General features: G+C 42.9%; 1 protein-coding gene across 5 annotated transcripts in view; it reads left to right on the plus strand.

Annotated features, from left to right (window-relative positions):
- Nucleotides 1-257: 257 nt before the first annotated feature.
- Nucleotides 258-23180, plus strand: part of satb1b (SATB homeobox 1b) — a 56888-nt gene continuing 33965 nt past the window's right edge. Inside the window, exons 1-5 of one of the 5 annotated variants that reach the window (XM_005744020.1) lie at nt 258-709; nt 14005-14243; nt 17109-17285; nt 18154-18280; nt 22527-22650. In XM_005744020.1, the coding sequence (XP_005744077.1) occupies nt 14030-14243; nt 17109-17285; nt 18154-18280; nt 22527-22650 (642 nt within the window). In that variant the 5' untranslated portion in view covers nt 258-709; nt 14005-14029. Of the gene's footprint in view, nt 710-2451; nt 2475-8706; nt 8750-11267; nt 12351-14004; nt 14244-17108; nt 17286-18153; nt 18281-22526; nt 22651-23180 lie in introns of those variants that run through there. The other 4 variants (XM_005744024.1, XM_005744023.2, XM_005744022.1 and 1 more) reach the window with 4 other exon arrangements.

Raw genomic sequence — 23180 nt, forward strand, 5'->3', positions numbered from 1 at the left:
AAAGCTGGCAGGTTGCCCTCCGCTATTAAAACAACAGGCTTTGAGTCGCTTCGGAGCAAAACGCACGCCGCTGCGCGCACTTTTACTATTTACCAGACTTTTTTTTCCTCCCTTCTTCTTCTTCTTGACATGCAAACATGTGGCGTGTAAATATGAAAATGAATGAGTGTGAGAGCTCTCCTGGCAGTGACTTCTCTCTCTCTCTCTCTCTCGCTCTCTCTCTCGCTCGCTCTCTGTCCCCGGAGAGCGGCGCGTCGGAGAGGAGCGGCTGTAAAAACCAAAGTGGGGCAATGAGACAAGCTGCGCCACAGCTGGCAAATCATCGATTTGAGCATCAGAAACGGGGAGGGGCGGTTCATTTACCTGCCACCCTCTCAAAGCAGCCCTCCTCACATGCCGCTACTCTACTCTCCTCTTCTTCACCCCCGCTGCCCGCAGCGCACGGTTGCTCGCGTTTCTGCGCTCCATCAGCCGTGTGCGCTCCCCAACTTCACTCCAACCTCCGCCAGTGCGGTTTCTACTTGACGACCCCCTCCTCCTCCTCCTCATCCGTAGGACTTTTGACTTTTTTTTTCCTTTTTTTAAAAAAAGCAGTTCTTCCTCCCACAGAGCAGTCGCCTATTTTTGGATCTCTCGCCGTGGAGCAGTGACAAGAGATTGTTCAACTTTTGATGGAAAACAAGAGGTCGGGCGACTGCTGACTTTAAAGGTACGGTCTCTTACTCTAAACTGTTTCTGCTCAAGTGATCGCTGTGCGCTGTCATTCTGTCACATGCCTCTTTATTAGAGCATCTGCACGGGTTTGAAATCACATTTTTATTGCGTGTCACATTAAAAAAGGGGGTCTCCTTGGAATTAGAAGAGTGAGATACTCTAAATGAATTAAAAGCAATTTTGCAGACCTTCATCTTCCAAATCACTTAAAACCCGCAGACCAAAAGTGGCTGTAAGAATTTAATATTTCAGAGAGATTTTTAAAATAAAATAAATAAAATTAAAATCGAGATTGTGAGCGGTGACGCCGAACCTAAACGCACGCATTCAGAACTTTCTAAATTTAAACGGGCCCGTGTCGTTTCTGCACAAATAAGCAAAGCACTCGTGATATTCGCGGGGTTAAGTGCACCCATCTCCTCTAATTCATTTAACAACTTACTCTGCGTCGCAGCAGAGGAGGAGGAGAAGTGATGCAGCCATCGCCACCGCTGCTCCTGGCCTGACCGTGTCACAGAAAGTTGCTTAGTTTTCCGTCGAGTCGTGAATCTTGTAGAAAATACTAGACTTCAAAATCAGGCCTTCCTCTCTTACTTATAATGAAGTGCGTGCTATCAAACAGCTGACACGTCTATTAGAAATGAATCTACTGCAGCCCAACTGCCCATCTACTTTTACTACTTTTTATTAGGCCATTAGAGCCACTTCATTTATTTCCTCCACATACTTACCATTTAATTACGTGTCAACTTGCTTGAACATTTTAACTGCTGTGACATGAAACATTTTGTGTAACTCTTAAAAAAAAAACGAACGAACCCAAAAAAGGAAAAAAAAAGGTGTGAGAGACTCAGAAGGAAACAAACATTAAATGACTTTATTGCTTTCTTTCTGCTTGACTTGGCGTGAGGCAGTCAGGAGGATGTGATGACAGAGTCGGCGTGGTAATGCTGTTTTGGTCTGCCTTATGGCTTTTGTCACAGTGCTGATAAAGTAATTTCAGGTACAACCAGACCTGTGTGTGTGTGTTTATGTGTGTGTTAGATAAAGAGATAGAGAATAGGGAGCAGTTATGAGAAGATGTATTAGTGTGCTCAAAATGCGTGGGCACCAATCTTCTGTGGTTTACAGGTTTTTAAAGGTTTCACTCTCTGTCTGTTCCTTTTGAAAAATAGCTGACATTTCACACAGCAGCAAGGCCAGTGGCTTTCACTCAGATATTCGAGATTATTTATATATAGATATCAGCATAAATACACACATGTAAGACAGAGTAGAGTTTGCGTTTAAGGCACAAGCAAGATGTGGCACAGGGGTGATCCTTTGTGACAATTGTGCAGAGAAATTAATTTTATACAAAATAATAATAATCTAGCGGCGTTTTGCATTTCAGAGACCTGATCTGATAGCTTTCTGAAAAATAATAATTACTTCACGGTGTCACCGGTTGTTTACCATGTTGCTGCTGTAGTCAGGTCATGTGCGTTGCTCACGCACGTGCAAATTACAAGGTCAAGAGTGGCACTACTGCATGGGAAAAAGCAGGTTATGGCACAACACCGGTGATTTTTCTCCCTTTTATCTTTGCAGATCTGTGGCAGTTCAAGGTTCTGTGGCTTATCTGGTCAGTGCCTTAGACAGCAATGACAAACAGCCCTTTTCCTGTCTCGGGCTGCCATGTGTCACTTCTTGTAAAAGTCCTCAGACAACCAGAAGAAAGCCTCAACGGCAGTTTGTGAGCGTTGAAGCAAAACTTCTCGGTATTACTCCTCGCCTTCATTACAACCACTCCTTATCAGCTTGCGGTTGTGAAAGTGGCACAAAAAATGTTTGTGTACATACGATACCATGTCAATATGTTTGGCAAAATTTCTCCACTCGTTCTAGTTTAGCAGGAATGATAAGAATCAGAGTGTGAAGATGTCAGCGTTGCTTCATACTGCTGGGTCACACAGATCCAGCAGTAAAGCTTAAACATCTGTTACAGCTTATTAGTGCCTAATGAAATCCTCTGAATGTGTTCCCAGTTCTTACAATAACCCTACCGTGATTTACAATAAACCTACGATCTGAGAAGACATTTAAATATACTCACCCTTCTTCTTTTAAGTTACAGGTTTAACCTTGTTGTACTCAGATTTTTCCCCTCAGAGCTTAGTTTTGTTTTCATTACGACTAATCGAAACTAGTGCACGCGGCATTTACTGTACTGTAGTAGTGTTGTAATAGCAGGAAATCAGCGTGTAGTGTGCACAAACACTCAGGGCTTTCTCACCGTCTTTTGCTTTTAAATCCCAGTGACGCTTCTGCATCACATCTCTTTTAATCATCAGTTTCAGGTCGTCAGGTCAAAGGGTTTCTTAGGACTGGCAGGATGACAAATTAAATCTTATCTCTCAGGTGGAGGTGGTGTTAGTTAAGCGTATATCAGCGTCTGCACGTTGCCGTGCTCTCGCTCAGTGTCAGGTTCACAGACTCTGAAGGGCAGGTTGTCAGGAGTGAGCGGGAGCAGAAAGTTTGTCCGGTGACCCCGAGACACCAATTAGCGTGGACATCGGAGAGCACAGGTTGTGATTTTTGTTGTTGTTTTTGCTGTGCAGTCTGCACTCAAATTATATTAGGAATGCTTCATCACTTTGCTTTAAAATTGAATTATGCTCTCAATCATCATTGCTTTCAGTCAAATTAGACAAAAAAGTTCAGGGAAAGAGGCTGTCCCTAAACACACAACAGACACTCCTATACGTCTCCATAAGCTTTGCTGTGTCGGCTGTGTGTCGTGGTTGTTGTTTGAATTCCTCCAGCAAAAGATGCTGTTTATTAACTCTCCCACCACCACCACCACCACCACCACCTCACTCACTGAGTATTTGCTGGGAGTTTAGAGCTGGGCTGTTCCTCACTTTGCTGAGGCTGATATCTCAGGCTAAAACCATTAATCGTCTTTCTTTACCACCTCGATAATTATCGCTGTAGCAAAATAACAGCTCAGCAAACAGTGAAATTATACCTGTGGTAGGGAGCAGAGTAAATACCTGTTTAGCTGCCAGCAAATGTATTTATTAGACTGTCGCCAGTAAATAAGAGGCCTGTCTCGTTTTTTAATGTGTGGCTCTTTGGGGATTCCATCCCTCCACACTCCCCGCCATGCCTCCTCTGTATGAAATAGCTCTGTTATGATTGCTAATAGAGGAGAAAGATAACAATGATTCCCTCTTTTTTTCCCCGTTTTTTCTTTTTGGTGGCGTGTTACAACTAGTGTGGAATAAGAAAACGCTGGTGAGTTAATAATGACTGCTGCATTCCAGGGCTCAAAAATGTAAGAAAGCCCCCCCCTGTCAGTTACAGACATACCACCCTGGGTGCATGCTTTTAGTGTGTGTGATTCAGGAGTTACAGCTCATTTTGTCATTATCTGGAAAGTTCCCTATAAGAAAGAAACAGGGGTGGGTTATGTTGTCCCGGCATGTTCAACTGCATTTATTTTGGCATATGCTTTGCATACTGTTGATCCAGATTCCTTGGCTTAGTGATAAAAGCATCATATTGTTTTTGGGTCCCCACAGTCAGCCCCGTTCGCTGAATGGCTTGGCGTGTCCTCCCTGGGACATAAAAAAATATCCGAAGTCCGTCACATTGGTTTTGTCACGCTTTTATGAAATGACATCCCTCTTATGTTAGATTTTTTTTTGGAGTTTGGAGTTGGGGGGGGGGGGGGGGGGGTGTTCTTGTTCTTTATTGTGCTTCATGCTCCTGTATCAAATATAAATTACAGACGCAAACACATTCAAGTTTTCATGATTCAAATCATATTATTACCGGTCTAATCGTATGTTTTTTTTTCTCAAGAGGGAAAAAAACCCTCATTGTCTTTCATTCGATGCTTGTCTTCATCCGATCTGTGTAGGTTTTTCTGAATCCTTTGTTCAGAGGGAGGGAAAAAAACAGCGATTTAGAGGAAAGCGCATCCCGCTAAGATCAGGTTGTTAATACCCACCCACATACCCCAATGAAACAATTTCAACAGATACTGTACTCTCTGTCTTACACACACACACACACACACACACACACACACACACACACACACACACACACACACACACACACATTTGCCTTATCAACTGTTTTGTTCGTCAGTGGATGGATGATGCATCCTTTGACAAGGGATTAAATATGCAAAGAAAAATATGTAGATAAAGAAACACATCTTTAAGTCTGTGCTTCTTATTCAATACTTCTGCCTAAGCCTGAATATTAAGTGCGGTTTCCTTACACGCTTGCGTGCCATCTTTTTTCCCTTCAACTCACTGCAGCCTCACTTCTTGCACACTGAGGCGAGTAACACCATCCCGTCACCTGCCCTCATTTCCTTAACACTCCCCACAAGGCCAGGGGAACTGTGCCCTTCACCGCCTCTCACCCACTTCAGGAAAAACCCAGCGGGCCATGACAACCTTTCTCGCCCCTTCAGCGTGCCCTCTCTCACAAAGCCGTCTTCAGTATTTCTTTCTGCCTCTCACACACTAACACCCGTGTCTCTCTAACTCTATTAATTGTTTATTTTTTGCCGTCCACGAGGCAGAAATTAGAGTTTAATTATTTGATCATGTGACGACCGGCGTCCAGCACGCAGTGACAGAAAAGTAATTTCTCCAAACAGGGCCCTGCCTCTGATGCCTGTTGATTGTTCTATGACTAATTGGTTTTATAATTCGATAAAGGCGCAGAGGCGCAAGAGAGGGAGGGGGGTGATAAACAAGGTGGTGAAGGGTCCTCTGGGTGCGCCTGGGTGGGGATGTTGGCTTTGAATCGTTAGCGCAGATTCCCGTGAGGAGGCCTGACATGGGCTTGAACCGACACGGCGCTGCTCGGCGGTCATTACAGCCAATATTATCCTGATGGCGGGGGTCACGGGTTCGGGCAAAAGGCACGAACTTCCAGGGCAGAGGGGCCTCGTTACAAACGGCGCGGAAACACGCTCGCCACCACTGAGCGGATGTACATGTGTCTGTCTGTGTGGCGTGCATCTGTGTGGGAGCTGCACAGTGTACAGTGTACACCACACGCCATCGGGGTGGCTGCTGGGTGTGGAGAGTTTTAACCTGAAAACAAGAGGTGGGAGTGCAGCGGTCGATCTGTCTGTGTATCAGAAATGGGGAGGGAGGAAATCCTCGTGGGGTCTGCTGTCTGCAGCGACGCCGAGACCCTCTGAGGGGAACTGGCGTTAGGCCTTCCTGTCAGCAGGCCTGAGGTGGAGACCACTTGCTCTGCTTCTATTTCTGTCGACTTCATGTGATTATAAAACAATTAAGTACTTAGGAGCCGACTCTCAGTTCATTACATCCCCCTTGTTCTTTCTTTCTCTCTTTTCTGCCTCCTCCCACACCAAAGTGCGGACATATGAGAAATGTAGAAATCACCTTCTCCTGCCGCTAATTGAAAGCCACACTCCTTGTATGAGAAGCTAATTTAAAACACGGAACTAATTCGAGCTGAAGGATATATTCACGGCGGAGTAGTTTGTCTTTTTGTGGTCACCTCGCAGCAGTTGTGTAAGTAGCTCTTTACGTCTTGCATGTAAATATTAATAAACCACCTCAAAGCTGAGCTCTGTACAGAGCTGAATGCGAGCTGTCTGTGCGCAACAGGAAAACGCAAGCAGTACCTGTGACAGCGAACACACACACAGACCAAGGGTGAAACCGGTCACTCTTAAAAAAACATTTCTGAGAAAACAATGAGCACCTCTGAGACAGCCTCGAACCAAATGATGACACATTGCGCTTGTATTGTTAAGAAAGTGTAATATTCTGGGTTGGGTTAGTGGAGTCTGTAGCGCCTTTTGAAACTTATTTGCCCACACACTGTCAAAGAAATGTCAGTGGCACTAAACAAGTCAAACGCCTCCCTTTTTCCTGAATTCATTCATGATAGAAAAATCAATTCTGCACCAAGTGCTGTGCTCTTGTTTAGAAAAGAGGTTCGCTTTATTTTTGTGGCTTTTTTTTTTGCTACTCATTTAACTGCTTCTTGGTTTTGCACGGCATCTACTGTACAACACCCTTGTTTTCATTTTTTCTCTGCACATGACATATTTTTGAGGTTCGTCTGCGCACCCACACTGATGCAGGCGTGTTTTGACACGTTTCCTCGACAGATTATTAAATCCTCTTCAGCCTCTAATAATACTATTATGTTTATGTGTGTGTGTTTTTTTTGTTGCGCGAGACACTTGCAGAAAGAGCTCAAAGTCGAACCAGTGACAGCGCTAACCCCCATGCTGCGTCTGTGTGTTTGCTCAGACTGGATCCGCAGACTAATTTGTATTAGTAACCAAATAATCGCATTAATTCCCATTAGAAGCATCACAAGTGGTGAGCATGAAGACATCACAACACCTACGTAGAGTAAGTGATGGCGCTGCCGCTTCGCTTGACACACTAAATAAAGACGCCTCTCGATGCTGAGCCAACAATAATATATTTTCTGATTCATTTTCAGCCTTTTCTCCCCCTTTTGTGTGCAGATTATTAGTGTCCTTTTAAATGAAAGGCACATAATACTTCATTTCTTCAGGGACGTGTGGTTTAAAAAGCAGCGGGCCAGATATGATACCACTGATAAGTGTGTTATGGGAAAAAAACACACGCGGTACCTGTGATAATGCACACACTGAGGGTGAAATATATTTTAATATTATTTAAATATGAGGTGTCTCTTTAGCATCCAGTCTGTCATGTCATTTTTCATGATTTCTTTACAAATGTAGCCATCAGGCACAAAATCCTGCCTGAACAATTACACTTGTGTACATGCATCTCCCCAACACAAAGCCACACAAGGCTTGTAAAAACCCACCTTGAACAGAGCTAAATCTGCATTCAGCACATGATTATAACACCGCACAGCTAGTATTTTTAAAACGGCTTTCTGTGTTTCAAAACCCATTTTTCCCTCTTTTCTGTGTGATACAAAACGGTATATGTTAATTGATAATCAGCAGTGTTGATTCAGTGGTGCATTCAGTGCAAATCTGTGCCCTTCTGGATGTCAGAGGGTTTTCACAGCCACGTCGGTGCCAACCTAGCTGGCAGTGCCGGCACCTGTTGGCGGTGCCAAGGCCTGGCAGGGGTTATCGATGCTCTCTGATGGTGCCCGACAATCACAGTGGAAATGACTGCGGCTGCTTGCGTCATGCCAGATAGAAAAGAGCATTTGCCGACAATGGCTCGCTTTCACCATCGCTCCTGTTTTCCGGATGCTGCTAACGACGGCCAAGGAAGAAAAAAACTGGTTAAAAAAAAGAAAGAGAGAGGAACGGGAGCCGCTGCCGTGAACATCATGTAAAACATGTCAAACGTGGAAAACATGTCAACGTGCAGAACGTTGAGTAGCAATGCTGTGCAAGCCGAGGTGATGCAAAGCAATCTGCTGAAGAGAAGGTGTGGGTGTAGGGGGGCTCCAGCCTGTCAGATTCATGTTAGTACAAATCACAGAGAACCTGAAAAGGAGGCGCATGCATGCACACACACACACACACACACGATATTCATGATTATTATTTCTATTCATGAAAAATAAAGTCAAATGTCCTTTACTTTCATGTATCTATGATGTGGTAAACTTACAAATAATCCATTCGTGACTTTTATGTCTTAAAGGGCTTGGTGGAAGTCTTGTTGCTGAATAATATGAATCTCTGAAGATGTATAAATAGTATTTACTCCACAGTTTGGGTCCTTTAACCACACTGCACACCACAGCTGGGTTTAATGCAAGTGTTGGCAGCTCACTGAAAACCAGAGACTGGTTGAGATAAGAATTGATTGCTGAATCTTTGAGTGACAGCCTCTGCACGTGAATTCAAACATGCTGGGGTCGCATATCAGCATTTTCAACAACTCTTCTACTTCCTGTTAAAAAAACCACATACGACGTGGGACCCTTTTAAAATGCAACCGCCTCCTCAAAACTTACACCTCACACTAACTAGGTGTCAATATTGCAAGACGTTCCATCTCAGGTCCGAAAGGTGAGTTTCACGTTGCATTTTTTTTTTTCCGTTAAAAGCCTCTTTGATGGCCTCCTGCTATGAATTCCTAATGCAGTGTTTTTGGACACAAATGTATTTTAAAATGAACAAACTTTTGACCCCACAAAGGTGGGTGGAACAATGATTTAGTTTCACAACCAGGGGGGTGAATGAGAGGTGTAACTGTGATGCATCACTTCTTCCGTGATTGTTTTTTTTGATCGGTTCCAGGTTTGGCTTTATTTTAAAGACCTCCAGGTCTTTCCCTGCCTAAAAGAAGCACTTTATGTAAATTTAGAACCATTTTCTTTGTCGGGCTTCTCCGACTGCCGTCACTGGCTAAGCTAAGATGCTTACAACTGCCGGGATGCATTGTTTATGAAACAGCAGCTTTGTGTGAGACGATTTGCCGTCTTTTTTTTCTTTTTTTTTTGCGGGGATGAGCTTTATCAACCCTGCAAACACATCGTAAGTCAGCATGTAGCAATATGTAGCACTTCATGCACACCTGACCTCCACGATCGACAACATTCAGGTTCTGTCGATGTGATAGGTACACACACTTCCTGTTTTCTGTTGGTTTCCTGTTTTTGTTCTTGCACAGCCTGGACAGACGTGCTTCTTCATTTCTCTTTGATGTACACACTGGCCTGATGACAAAGCCACACCTTATGTTAAGTGTGAAGAAAAGCACGCTTTTTATGAAACAAGTGTCCCCATGCTTTCATTTAATGTGCAAAATCTATTTCCCCATGTATTCTCAACGCTGAACTTTGCCTCACACACTCCCCCATCTGGCTCTTTCTAGGATCTAAAGATGGAGAGTCAGATATGCCACCCCTCACACCATGTGTGGGTGTGTCCATCATTAAAATGACCTTTTTCTCATGAAGTCAGAGTGAGGATCTTATTATTGGGTCACCTTAATGGTTCGGTAAAAACACCAGATCAGGCCTTTATTGACAATACCAACAGATTAACTTGTGTGATGTTTTGGCAGTTCGGCCAGCAGGGACTGGTTTGAGAAATAATTACAAAATAATGACAATAGCTTAACATCAGCCTGTTCAGGGTTTTTGTTGACAATATCAACAGAGATTAGCTCATCTAATATTTTGGTCTAACTTGCAGTGGAGGTAAAGTTTTAGCACATATGGGAAGACTGCTGAAAGCTAAATGTTGAGAGAGGGAAATGAGAGATGTGGCAATGAAGACTGCTTTAAAAAAAAACTGTATTACTTGTACTATTTACAAAGCAATAAGTCAGTAATAGCCCTGAGAAATCACTAAAGCTTAATATTCAAGTTGATAAACAACCAACGTACATATTAATACAAAAATATGAGTCTAAATTGTATATTATTGCTGTAAGGGTGGAAAATGTAAATAAATATATTAATATGTAGTCAGTTTTTATTTGAAATAAAGCTATTATCTGCTTTTTAGACTTATATGTGTAATTTCTTATATTACTTTGTAGCGTATTTAGTTTTATATTTTTATTTAGTCTTTATTTAACTAGGAAAATATGACTCTTGAGATTAAAAATATCTTTTGGAAATGTGTGTCTGCCAAGATAAACATCAGCACAATCAACTGTGATCAGTAATCCACACATGGAATAGGAACATTATAGGTACTTATGTGTATGAGACAAAGCAAAATGGTTAATGTTAAAGCTCAGACCTAAAGCAGGGTCAGTTATGGTCAGTCATCATATTTGCATCCTGAGGTCATTTAAAGTGGCCTTAAATATATTTGGTGTATGGTTTGGATCAAACTCCAAACAATATTTCTACTCTGCAAAAAAAAATTTTTATTCCTAGTTATGAGATTATTTTGGAGTTTTAAATAAATGGGTTTTGTTTTTTGCAAACACAGCATTTGTTAAATTTTTCTCACTTTTACTTTTTGATTTCAGTTTGTCTCAAAGGGCCAGCCACCTTACTTATTTTGCTATTCTGACTTCATCTGAATGTAGATTAATTTGTCAAACAAAAACTATACATTTGGCCCAAAGTAAAGTCCTGAAATAAATAAATAAATAAAACACATCATAAATTAAGGTATCGCGCGCGTGTGTGTGTGTGAGCATCTGTGTGTTACTCGGTAATAAATGCAGGACCGCCTCACTCTAATCAAGCTGATTAAAAATTCCTGCGCGCACAGCCGGAAATCGCACCACCGTTCCTCCCCGTTGTGTGTGTATTAGTGAGTGTGTGTGAATGCATGTGTGTTTATGTGTGTGTGGTTTCGCTCCCGGTCCACTTTCTCCACTTTGTCTCCGCCAGGACTTTTCCTGCCTGAGATGCGGAGGAATAATCTGTTTTGATTTTAATAGGGAAGGCTGCTGGTGCTGGTGGTGTGTGAGGGGATTATTCCTCTTATTTTCTCTTATTCTCACACACTTTACACCCCATCTCCTGCGCTCTCTCTCCCACACACACACACATCCCCATCCTTTCTTCTATTTTTTACCCTATTTTTTTTACCCCCTCTTACCACGCCATTTGAAATGAGGAGGAGAGAAGGAAAGCAGAGGCAGCGGCAGCACCAGCAGCGAGGAGAGGAGAGGGGGGAGTGATGAGTCAATACAACTAATAATTTAATGGGGACAGAGAGGGAGAGACGGAGTGAGAGGGGGAGAGACAGAGAGGGAGATAGAGAGAAAGAGGAGCTCCGTCCGGACGCCAATCCCCAGCCAACAGGACACCTCCTACTATTACTATCAAGGCAGCTCTCTTATGCATCCACAGCGAGCCTTATTCATCCTCGGCATCGGAAAGTAAACCGCACTTTTTGACCCCCCTCTCCTTGTTTTATTTTGCGAACCTGTTTCGACTGTCCGCATATCGTCTCCACATCGCCTCCATGGCAAGCTCACACAGTCGCTTCTTAGTATTTTTGCTCTCTCTCAGTCTGCCGGCAGTCAAATCTAGCTAAGCCGACGCTGAGCTATTTTTTCCCGTAGTCCCTCCGTGAACACACACAGCGAGGGTTTGTTAGGTCTCGGCGGCGGTTGTTGTTGTTACAACTGTGTCCGAGGTGCTTGTGGTTCGTGCTGGCCGTACTGTGCGGCTGCCTGCTCGCCGTTTTGGATGTTGTGCTGCGAACTAAAGCCGAAGTCGCCTTCACTTGTAAGCGTTGCTAAATGTCGCCGGTTTTAACGCTTTCCGTTGCCGTCCTTTTTCCTCCACTTGGACGGAATTGGCTGTAACGTCAGGGCTGCACACTCCTGTCTCTCTCCGCTCCTGCCGCACACGCACAACCGCTTACCAATGTTCGCCTATCACGGTCCATCTCGACCTCGTCCTCCCTTGCACAGACCCGGGTTGTTGTTGTTTTTTCGCACCGCCTGCCAGTCCTCCGCCAAGAAGAGCAGGAGAAAGCATCTTTTTAAACACTGATTTTGGGAACCCCTCGCTGTCATGCACACGTAGAGAGATAACAAGAGAGGAACCGGGAGTTGTTTTTGGGGAGGGGGGGTTTCTTTCTTTTTTCCTTTTTCTTCTTCTATCTTTTCTACCCTGGCCAAACTTGAAGAAGAAGCGTTTTCCAGCCGGTGTTATATGCTCTCCAGTGCTGAAGTGCTGCGGTTCAGGTTGGTTTGAAGTTTTTTTCTTTTCTATTTCTTTTCTTTCTCTTTTTTAAAACTCAACTTCTCCTCTCTTAACTCCCACCCCCCTTTGAGCAGGGGCGTCCAGGATTTTTGTAAATGGGGTGGCCCAGAACAAAGCAAGGGGGGCCTTGTAGAAAGCAGTGTTTGATGAATTGATTGTGACTTGTTTTGTATTAAGAAACTCTTTTACAAAGTGGTTAAACTCTTTATTTAAGTCAAAGTCTACAAGTACTAAAACTTTAGCAGTACTTTTAGGTACTTACAGTTAAAATATTGATGATGCAGAAAAATATACATCATCTTATCATATTTGCTGATTCAATAGTGTACATAGCACTTTATTTTGCATCAAAAGACTAATTTAATCATTTTCTATATTGTTGGGTAGCTTTATTTATAATATTACATTTTTTTTATTGGATTTAAAAAAAATTGAATAATAATAAGTGGTAAAAACTTCAAAGAGTTTTTGTGTTTTAAGGTCACATAAAAATCCTGACCTGGATCCAGACTGTATCCGGGTCTGGATTCCTTTGGCTCCCTCTCTGTGGGGAATTAGTTGCTTCATTGGATGTTATGAATCGAGGAGTTCATGATCTTTTGAGTGGGGGTGGATGATTTTGCCCTTTTCACTCTTTGACAACAGCATTCCAGTTCAGTCCACCGGCACCCACTAACCACCACGAATAATTATTTTTCTGTTGTGACCTAATATTATTCATATTACTATTATTATTGATCAGATTTTCAAAGTTTGCCCGAGCACTTCAAATGATGTAGGAAGCTGTGTGTGTGTTTGTGTGTGTAAGCACACCTGTGGGTAAAGCAGCCATCCTCCATCTTTCCTTTTTGTCTCTTCCTCCCTTTTCTTTCCCACTTTAGATGACTACCCTCATGAGTCAGCTACTGCCTGTTTTGGAGTTTCCTCAAGCTGCTTTCTCCCCCCCACATCCTAAAGTTGTAAACTCATTGCTCGCCACGGGTGTTTCGCTGCACTTGCAGAATCTAAAAATAAAGTTCACACCTGTAAAAGCTTGTAACTGATTTTGTTTGTCTGTCACAACAAAATGACGGTGCGGCCTTTTGCCTTCTTTCTTTTTTTCTCCAAGCTGCGTCACGAATGGTAAGCCACACAAAGTGACTCACAAACTGAATTACGTTAGTTTCCCCTTCCGTGCGTGCTCCGCAGCACAACCTTGTTCCTTGAACTGTACTGTATTTATTGAAGTGGAATCTCCCAGCAAATTAATGTATTTGCTCTAAAACCTCGGCCTGTTTGCCTCCGCTCGCATGGGAATTTCTAGTGGGACACCCATACATAATACATGCGTTTAAAATATGGGAACATTACAGCAGCAAGATGACATCACCGTGGCCCGAGTCATCATAACCGAGGCGAATTGACAGTTACTGCCGTAATGGGTCCGTTTTCAGAGGTCTCAATTACTTAAAGGACTTTTTTTTGCTCTATAAAAATGTCCCTTCACATCTTCACATGTCAGTGATATCAACACAAAAGATTTCGCGTTCATTGCTCCTTTTGTATCACGTGGCAACTCTTCATTCTCCTGCTTCTTTTATGCCACACACATATCTCCCCTGGCAGCTGATTACATGCTGTTTCTGCCTCCCCCAGGTGATAGTGAGCTGAGGTGCTGAGAATGATGGAACATCTCAGCGAGACGTGTTTGGGCAAGGAGAACTCAGAGCTGGTCAACAGCATGGCAGACGCCAAGGCCCCGCCAGCCAAGCTGCCCCGGCTGGAGCAGAACGGCAGCCCCCTAGGACGGGCCAGGCTGGGAAGCACCGGGACCAAACTCGGAGGGGTCCCGTACAAACCCACCAGCCACCTGCTGAAGACCTGCCATAAGAAAGGTAAGAAAGACCGAAACGGATCAAAAGGAATTTATTGAGAATAATTGTAAACATTTATAGTTCCTAATATCTCAGATTTGGTGTATTCTTTTTTGTTTTTTGGAGTGTTTATTGGCAAAAATAATCAATTTGAAGACTTCCCTCTGGGTCCTGGGAAATTGTGTGGCGCTTTGTGCGTTAATCACACAGGTGAAAATTAATCGCGAATCAAGTGATCAAGCACATATCCCAAATATGTGCGTCTAAAATTAGAATAGTTTCTGCTTTTATTTCTTTTATATGACAGAAAACTGAATATTTTAGGGGGGTTAAGTGTTGGTAGGAAAAACAAATGATCGGAAAATGTTTTCACTGCTTTTTTCTTTTAAGAAAAAAACTTTTTGTTATTTTACAGACAAAATTATTTTAAATTCAAAATAACCATTTACTTTCAGGCCTTATTTTTTTACATCTTTTATAGTTGTCCTTTATACACAACAAGGTAATCTTGAAGGTGTTAAATGTTAGCCGCAGTGCCAGCCTGTATCAGCCGCATGCAATACAAATAAAGTATACGCAGCTCTGTGTGTATTTGTAATGACTGAGAGGAAACATAACCAATGTAAAAAGAGGAAAGTAATTTAAATGCAGTTTAAATAGGCCCCCTCCCACACACACACACAGCACCTTCCACCCACCACCACCCCTGCATGCTCTCCAAAACTCTTAAACCTTTTTACAATGCTTCTTTAGTCATCTCAGTACACACACACACACACACACACACACACACACACACACACACACACACACACACACACACACACACACACACACACTCCCACTTATTTGCCCAGACAATAGCTAATAGAAAAGCACTGTGAGAATTATTCCTGTGCCGTGCTGCATAGCGCTGTGTCACTGCTGCTCTCTCCAACTCCGGCACTCCTGCTCTGACATTTGTTTATTAAGGGAAAGTTTCAGTCCTTTAAGAGCCATTGCTGCTTAAAGGGAGCCTTTACTTTGAGATTATGACATAGCTTTTTAATATAACCAGTGTCATCTTGTGAAAAACACGCCAGGCAAAGCCATCCAGTATGTGAACCTTCATTTTATGATTATGTTTCTTTCTTTTTTTTTGAGTTTGAAATCCTGCAGGTTTGGAGTTGTAATAGCACTTGGCTGCGAGGGCTCAAATGTTTGTTTGTTTGGCTGGTTTGGTTTTCTTTGGCCAACAGGGACTAAGGAAGTCTTGGAATGTAGCTGCGCGAGTGTCCTCGGATGGGCCATTTCTCTTATTCGCTGCTTTTTATCTACGTGTTGCACACCAGCTGAGAGAGCCTAATTTCTCACCTTCATCATCTCTGCTTCTCTTGGCCTCCTACAACGTTTGCTCCTCCAAGCATCCTCTTTGCCCTCCCCTCCTCTTCTTTTTCCTCTCATCCTTTTTTTTTTGTCAAATTTTAGAAAAGAGCGAAGCAGCTGAGAGAGGCGGCTGGTCAGCCACGGAGGCTTCGCAGAGGGCCCACAGTGGGCATTGTGTCCGAGCCCGAAACACTATTTACCGCAGCCCTCTCTGGGCTCCCTGGAAACAAAGCCAGTATTGATCCCCCAAATGAACCTGCACAGCAGTCTTTATTGTTAGATCTTTATCTATTAAAATCAGGGGAGGAGAAAAGCAGCTCTTTCAGCACATTCTTTTGCATCTGTTGGCTTATTGATTGTTTTGCCAGAGCTGTGTGCATCTTCTGGAATGCTTGGGATTAGAAAATATGGCAATGTTTATCATTTCTATCTGCACTTACAGCGTATGTAAAGAAACGTTCCCAGGTGGCAGCAGGTAGAGCAGAGACCTACTGAAAAAGTGGGGAAACAGGGCAACATTTACAAAGTACAGTAAGCGAAAGATTACCTCCAATCAGTACTTTGACATAATTTTGACTTTCTGTTTTTATTCAGACTAAAACTTCAAAAGGCCAAGCCGCCCCTGTGCCCTCAAAGTCTAAATTTCACGCCTGTTATTTTAGCCAAAATGGCATATTGGATGATATTTGCACAGTTGGTCCCTTGAACATTTGACAGTCTTTGGACAAGGATTGTTCATTCCACCTAACAGCAGAGCCACTGTTGACACAGACTCGTAAACCTCAGGGCGCAGAGGTGGCTCGGGATTTGAAGCGCTGCATCATGGGAAGATGATTTTGGGTTGGCAGTCAGGGGGAAAAAGGCTAATGTGATCCCAGCACCTTGACAGTGAATAAACTGTATATTGTGCCAAAAAGAGAGACGAGACTTTCTGTTTTTTGTGGCATGTTTGTTCACACGCGGTTAAGGTTATCATTCTGTCTAATATACAGTATATTTTTGCTTGTCACAAGCAATACCAATCAGTGCAGGCCATAGTGCAACACCTCTGCAATATTATGTCATCATCTTAAAGCTTTAGGCAACATGAAGGAATGCTACAACATTTAAAATGAATCTTAAAATGGGAATTTGGAGCAAAAAGCATCAGGGGGGAGATGATGGAAATGGAAAAAAAAGAAAGAAAAAAGAGGGCAATTTCTTAAAAGACGAAGCAAATTCTGTGTCTAAAATTATGCACCCAAGTAATATTTGATCCCTCAAGCTGATCATAGAGTTTGGCAATGGGACAAAGAGGTGAAGGTGTTGAAGGAAATTGCCCTATAAAAGATGAAATATGCCTTTGTGGTCCAAACTTGTGTTCAGAGCTTAAACCTGGATGTTCACTTCTAATCCCTCGACAGCCAACCTCAGTGTAACTTAATCATCTGCACTAAATTTTAATCCCATTCCTCTGCAAACAGAGGACTGAAGGTCAGAGTTTTGCATGTGAAGAAATGGCTTGTGTCTCTTTGTCTGCAGGCAACATGCTGCCTGTGTTCTGTGTGGTCGAGCACTACGAGAATCCCATGGATTTTGACAGCAAGGAGGAGCACGCTGAATTTGTCCTGGTGCGCAAGGACATGCTCTTCAACCAGCTCATCGAGATGGCCCTGCTGTCACTGGGCTACTCCCACAGCTCAGCAGCCCAGGCCAAAGGTAACCCCCTCACCCACTCTCATCATTGTCATCTCTTTCTTCTCTGATCTGACGCTCTTCTTTTATGCTTATCAGCGTCTTTTCTACAGCATTTTCAGACATGCTGGTGCTTGTGCACACACACACTCACTCAAACCTACACACACACATACACTCTGTGACCATAATAGCTTACCGCCAGCAGATCTGAAGCCACAGTAACACAACCTGACACTGATCCCAGAAAGTCTCCCAGGGGTCATACGCTACATATTCCCACACAGAGGTATCCTCGCACTCTCACAGAGGCTAGCTGCACAGTAAAATGTTTACATGCACATTCACTTGAGTGCTCATATTGTATATATTTATATACATATACCCTCGGTGACAGTGGGTGGGAGGGGCAGGTGGAGGAAAGGGTCTGCTAATTGCACTTGAGCACACGTAGGCTGAGTGCGGCTGTTTCAAGGTGCCTCGATGCATGCTCTTTTATTATAGGCTGTCCATCACGCTGCACATACATACACATCCTAGGCCACCTTTCTCATGAGCAGTCTTCCATCTCTCTTTCTGCTGTGCGGGCTGCCACTGTTTTAAAAGCACTCTCAGGAAAAATTCCTGCGTGGTTGTTGCGATTTCAGTGAAAATTAAGGAAATAAAGAGCATTTATGGCACCGGAATGCTCCTGGGGGTATCTATGCGTGGCTTCGTTCCTACCGTACATGTTTACGGCTTTGAAATGAACAGTGAAAGCGAGCTTCGTGCTGATTTATTTGCTTCTGTGTCCATTGTTGTGCTTTTGTTTCCAAATCTGTGATTTTTTTTCCATGCGTTTCCACATTTTGTCCATATTTATGTGTGCCTGCATGTGTTTTGCATCATCCAGGTATGATTCAGGTGGGGAAGTGGAACCCCGTCCCACTGTCATATGTGACAGACGCACCAGACGCCACAGTGGCAGACATGCTGCAGGACGTCTACCACGTGGTCACACTTAAGATCCAGCTGCACAGGTAAGCAACCAATCCACAAGTTTGGGCACATGTGCACTGGAATATTTACAGTTGCACCAGCCCAGAATGTGTGCACATGTTCATACATATTCTTACCTGAGTGCTAACCACAAAACTGTGTTTGAAGAGAACAGTTAGTCATGATCACATTACCATTTTCCCCCCTCTGATCTGTTGCGCTGTTTATCCATCTAGATAATTTCGATGTGAGTTTCAGCGTTTTGAAGATATATTGGTTGTAGAAATGTCTGCCTTCTCATTGGTATAATGGAAATAAATGACACATATCTTGTGGTGCAAAAATGCCAAGACAATACATAATTAAACAAAACTCAGCAGCAATATGTATTTCTGGAAATCATAACCTGGTTGCTCAAAACAGTCCACCAACCTAGCTGTGAGTAGTTTCGTGTAGGAACTATTTTCTTTTTGCTGCCTACATCCGCCACGCAAAAGCTAGCAGCTAGCAAACAGTACAACTCAGGCAAAGGAGATACCGTCAGTGTTTATCACACTGTTTATTACATGTGCTGGTGGTGTTTTTGTCACTAGCATAAGCCTTTTGTGTCCCTTTTAGAGAGTGACACAGTGAACGGCTGAAGTTAAAAGTGTTTGGGGGGGTTTTCTGGAAAGAGAGATGGTCAACTTTTGAAATGTGTCACAAGTCCTTCAAGTAAGCAACTTGGCAGCCATCTTGAAACACATGCGGGCACTCACTTGGGTGGTTATTTTGAAGCATTTTTTGTAAATAAGCGTGATTTTCAAGACTTGTTTAAAATCAGCAGTTTCTTTCAATTACTTTTTTCTTGACTTTGTCCTAAATTAAGGCTTTTAAAAAGCTTTGTTTTTACCTTAAAAGCTCTGCTACTACTAGCTTCTTTGCTGTTGTGTGAATTGACCATGATTCAAACGGGACATCAGCTGACATCTCCCAAACTGGACAGTTCACACCAAAATCTGTTAGATAAATACCACAGCAGGCCAAATTAAAAATACATAAATTAGACCTTTTTTTAATGAACTCTCTCTTGAAAGTGTGTAATCTCAATCTCAACCTCTCAATCTCTGCTTCTAGCAATAACACATATAGCATGTGCCAGTTTACGTGTTTAATACCGAGAAAAACATTATTACTCAGACTGGCCGGTTCCAGGAAGTGGGAAAAACCCATTCATAGACCAAAAAAAACCACTGATTAATTGATCAGAACACAGATTCCGGAGAATTCGAACTCTTGGTAACAATCTAGCTTATCCATAGCTGAGAAGTGATTCTATGAAATTAACCGCTGAGTGATTTTTAACATGTTGCAGTGGAAACGTGAAATATGATAAGTAAATAACCGTTTTTAAACCAAGCTCTGCTTCAGCTCCAAAAAAACCAAATAAACGAATGTGGTCGGTGACTGCGTGGCTAAAAATGACTCACCTGAAATAGTTCCATAAATAAACCTGGCTGCAGCGGATATTTTAGGCAAAATATATTTCTTTTGAGTCTACATTGTGAATGATGAAGATGAAACCTTTACTATACTGAATACTGCTAGCTTTCTCCTGTCATTGCTCACCATATTGTATGCTAAATTATTCTCTGTAGGTGTGAGGCTTTGTCATATTTATACACACGGCAAGAGCATACAAGCATTTATAGACATGGACACAAACAGGCTCATATGCACTCATGGACACACACACACACATGCGCGCGCACACAAACAGCCGACTGGCTCTGGTGTGGAGGCTTGTGCCAGCTGCACGCTAACCCAGTGTTCTGCAACCCTCTGGAGAGCTGTTTCTACTCTTTTTCTACCTCGCTCTGCCTCTTCCTTTTCTCTTCCCTCTCCTTCTGTTTCCCCCGCCACCAACACCATCACCACCCACCTCCACCAATGAAGCACTCACACACACGCACACACACACAGGCACGGCGACTGATGTGAACACGTCCACCAGCCAGACTACAGAAGGTTGTGTTTATTTCCGGCTTGCTAGCCCCTGAATGCATGGATAGCTGTCTTTCTCCGCTGCCCCCCTCTCTCTCTCTCTCTCTCTGCCTGTCTCTCTCTCCCACTCTCCCTCCTCTTGTTCACTTCCGTCTCCCCAGAGGCTTTCTAGCTGCTGGAGCAGTTTAAGGTGTTCTGGAAAATCCATTGTTTGTGTGTTAGAGTGTGCATGTGTATGTTTTCTTAGTAGCAGATGTGGTGTGCATCCCTTTTCTGTTCTCCTCGCTCATAACATTTCCAACACACCGGCTGACAGATTTATGGACAGGCACACACACACACAGCATCTCATGCGCCCTCATCGCTCTCTTATTCACGTCTCTAGCCAGGTTTAACGTGAAGTAATTCAGCGGTAAGTGTAATGCGAAACACACACAAAGTCACGGGAGCCCAGTTGAGTTATTCTCTGCTTCCACCCACCACGTAAATATATTTTACGTTTTCAAAACCCAGAATTCAGTCGGTGTCTCTGCAGCTCGCGATTGCAGCACAGGCGAACAGCAAAGACAGTCTGTTTGATATACAGCTTCATTTTGATTACGCCGTATATACGCAATTGTCAATATTGTTATTGGTTTGTATTTGTTTTTCCCCTTTTTCTTACCCACGCCGCCAAACTCTTAAAGCCCCCCCGCCCCGACTGCAGCAGAAATCTCGCCAGTAACACCTTAAATTGTTTCGCCGAGCACAACAAGCCAGGAAGGTAGAAGTAACACGAAATAATAGTCGCCACATGCAGCTGATGTATAATTCATGCATCAATCCAGCAGATGTGTTGTATAAAGTAATTAACTAATCAGAACAATCAGGAGAGAGAGAAAAAGAGAGAGAGAGAGAATATGAAAGAGGGAGAGAGATCGAGGCAGGCAGATACAGAGAGAGAGAGAGAGAGAGACAGAGCAATCTCCAGATGCATCTGCTTGATGCGCCAAATGAAATCTGTCTGTCTTGGAGGGGCGCTTGCAGCAGGAAAAACGAGCAGGGACCCGTGTGCGTTCAGCTCGCTTTCTCTCTGGTTTCCTCTCTGCCTTTGCTGCTCTGCCTATTTGATGCAAACCAGCCAATTTATCCACGTATGCATGTATATGTTCCTCAACCGGGGTCAGGCGAAATGCTGCAAACTGTGTTTGACACCTTTGTTTTTAGGGAAAGTGATTTGCTTCCAGAATTTTCAGCTCAGCACTTGATTAGTGGGGAAATGATCAGTCGAGTTGACTGACAGAAAATTAATCAGGAGTAATGATGATAATCGAAAAAGGTTCAAGCGTCTCCCGGCTGAGGATTTGGTGCGTTTCTCTCATTCTTAGAAAATAGAACATAACAATTTTAACATGCGATTTCAAGACATTTTGTTATGTTTTCTGACATGTGTAGGCTAAATCGAATAGCAAAAGTATTGAAATTATGCTACAATAAAATATCCACTCGCTGCAGGTGATAATGTCCACAGCTTTTACAAATATTAGGCAGTTTTAGGAGTAGACTGAAGAAAACACCTATCTCGACTCTTAAATTTTTCTTATGCTTTTATGTTGTACACGCTGGATTCTGTGCACTTATCATTTTCAGTGGGGTAGAATTGTATACTCACTAGATATGTCATTTACAACATTTCACTGAAATTGTCTGCGTTTTGTATTAGTACACAATAGTAATTTCTTCGAATGAAAATTTCACACAAAACAATGCCAACACGTTCAGTGTGTGGAAAAAAGTAGGAAAAAAGCTTCTACTCTTAGCTAGCCAGTATTAACATCACGACACCTGCTGACCCTTTCCAAAAGCTGCAGATTGTTTGGTTTTCCCTCCGTCTGGCAACCTCTAAGAGTAAGATGTGGACAGTGTTTCACACCCAGCTTTTTGACTGTTACACTTGAAATATCAAATGTAAATGTGAAAATATGTGATTTAAGATGCAGCGAGGTTTTTAAGGTCTATGATGTTGGATTGAAGTTGCACAAAAATACCTCTATAGTTCAATGTGTAATACACATGTGTAATGTCTATACTCAGTTGCAAGATTGTGAATTTTAGCATTTCATTGAAGATCCCATCAAAGCTGCTGCCTTCCTGTCTCAGTCTCCGTTCCATCTGAATTTGTTTTCATGCTCTACTCTTTCCCCCCTTCTCCTTTCTATCCCTGTCTGTCCTTTCCTCACACTCATCCCTTTCTTCTTCTCCCCATCCTTATCCTCCCTGTCACCCTCCACCCCAAATCCCTGTGTGTCTCCTCTCTCTTCACAGTTGTCCTAAGCTGGAGGACCTGCCGCCCGAGCAATGGAGCCACTCTACAGTAAGAAACGCCCTCAAGGAGTTACTCAAAGACATGAATCAGAGCTCTCTGGCTAAAGAATGTCCTTTATCACAGGTGCTGAAGACCAAACTGCTTATTCCAAAAAAAAAGACAAAAAACAACACAAAAAGTCCAACCCTACACCCTTCTATCATACCGCACAACTAAACAAACACCACTGTGTCCATCACCTCCGTGTTTTATCTTTAACTTATCAAATGCCGTGAGTTTGATCACATGGGAAAGAGAATCAGCATAGAAAATCCAAATCAATGGCTATTGTTATTTGTTTGCCTCTTGATTTTTTTTTTTGTTTGTTTCTTTTACCACCCACGACACACACACACACACACACACAGGCTCGTATGTACCAGCAGCCAAAAAGCAGAGGTGTTGTTGAACGTATGGTTATTGTGAGATAAACACTGGCCCGGGCCCAGAACGATCTGGATGCTTTTTGTTCTTTTCTCATTTGATTCACTCTCAACATTTCAGGCTGGAGGTATGTTTAGGTTTTATATTCTGTGTCTTTCTTTTCCTCTTTTTTTTCTTTTTTTTTGTCGGCTGGGAGGTTGGATAGAAAGCACTAGTGCAGATATTGTATT

The sequence above is a fragment of the Pundamilia nyererei genome, unplaced genomic scaffold (assembly GCF_000239375.1).
Source record: "Pundamilia nyererei isolate P.nyererei 1_Seehausen unplaced genomic scaffold, PunNye1.0 scaffold00138, whole genome shotgun sequence".
NCBI classification, from domain to species: Eukaryota; Metazoa; Chordata; class Actinopteri; order Cichliformes; family Cichlidae; genus Pundamilia; species Pundamilia nyererei.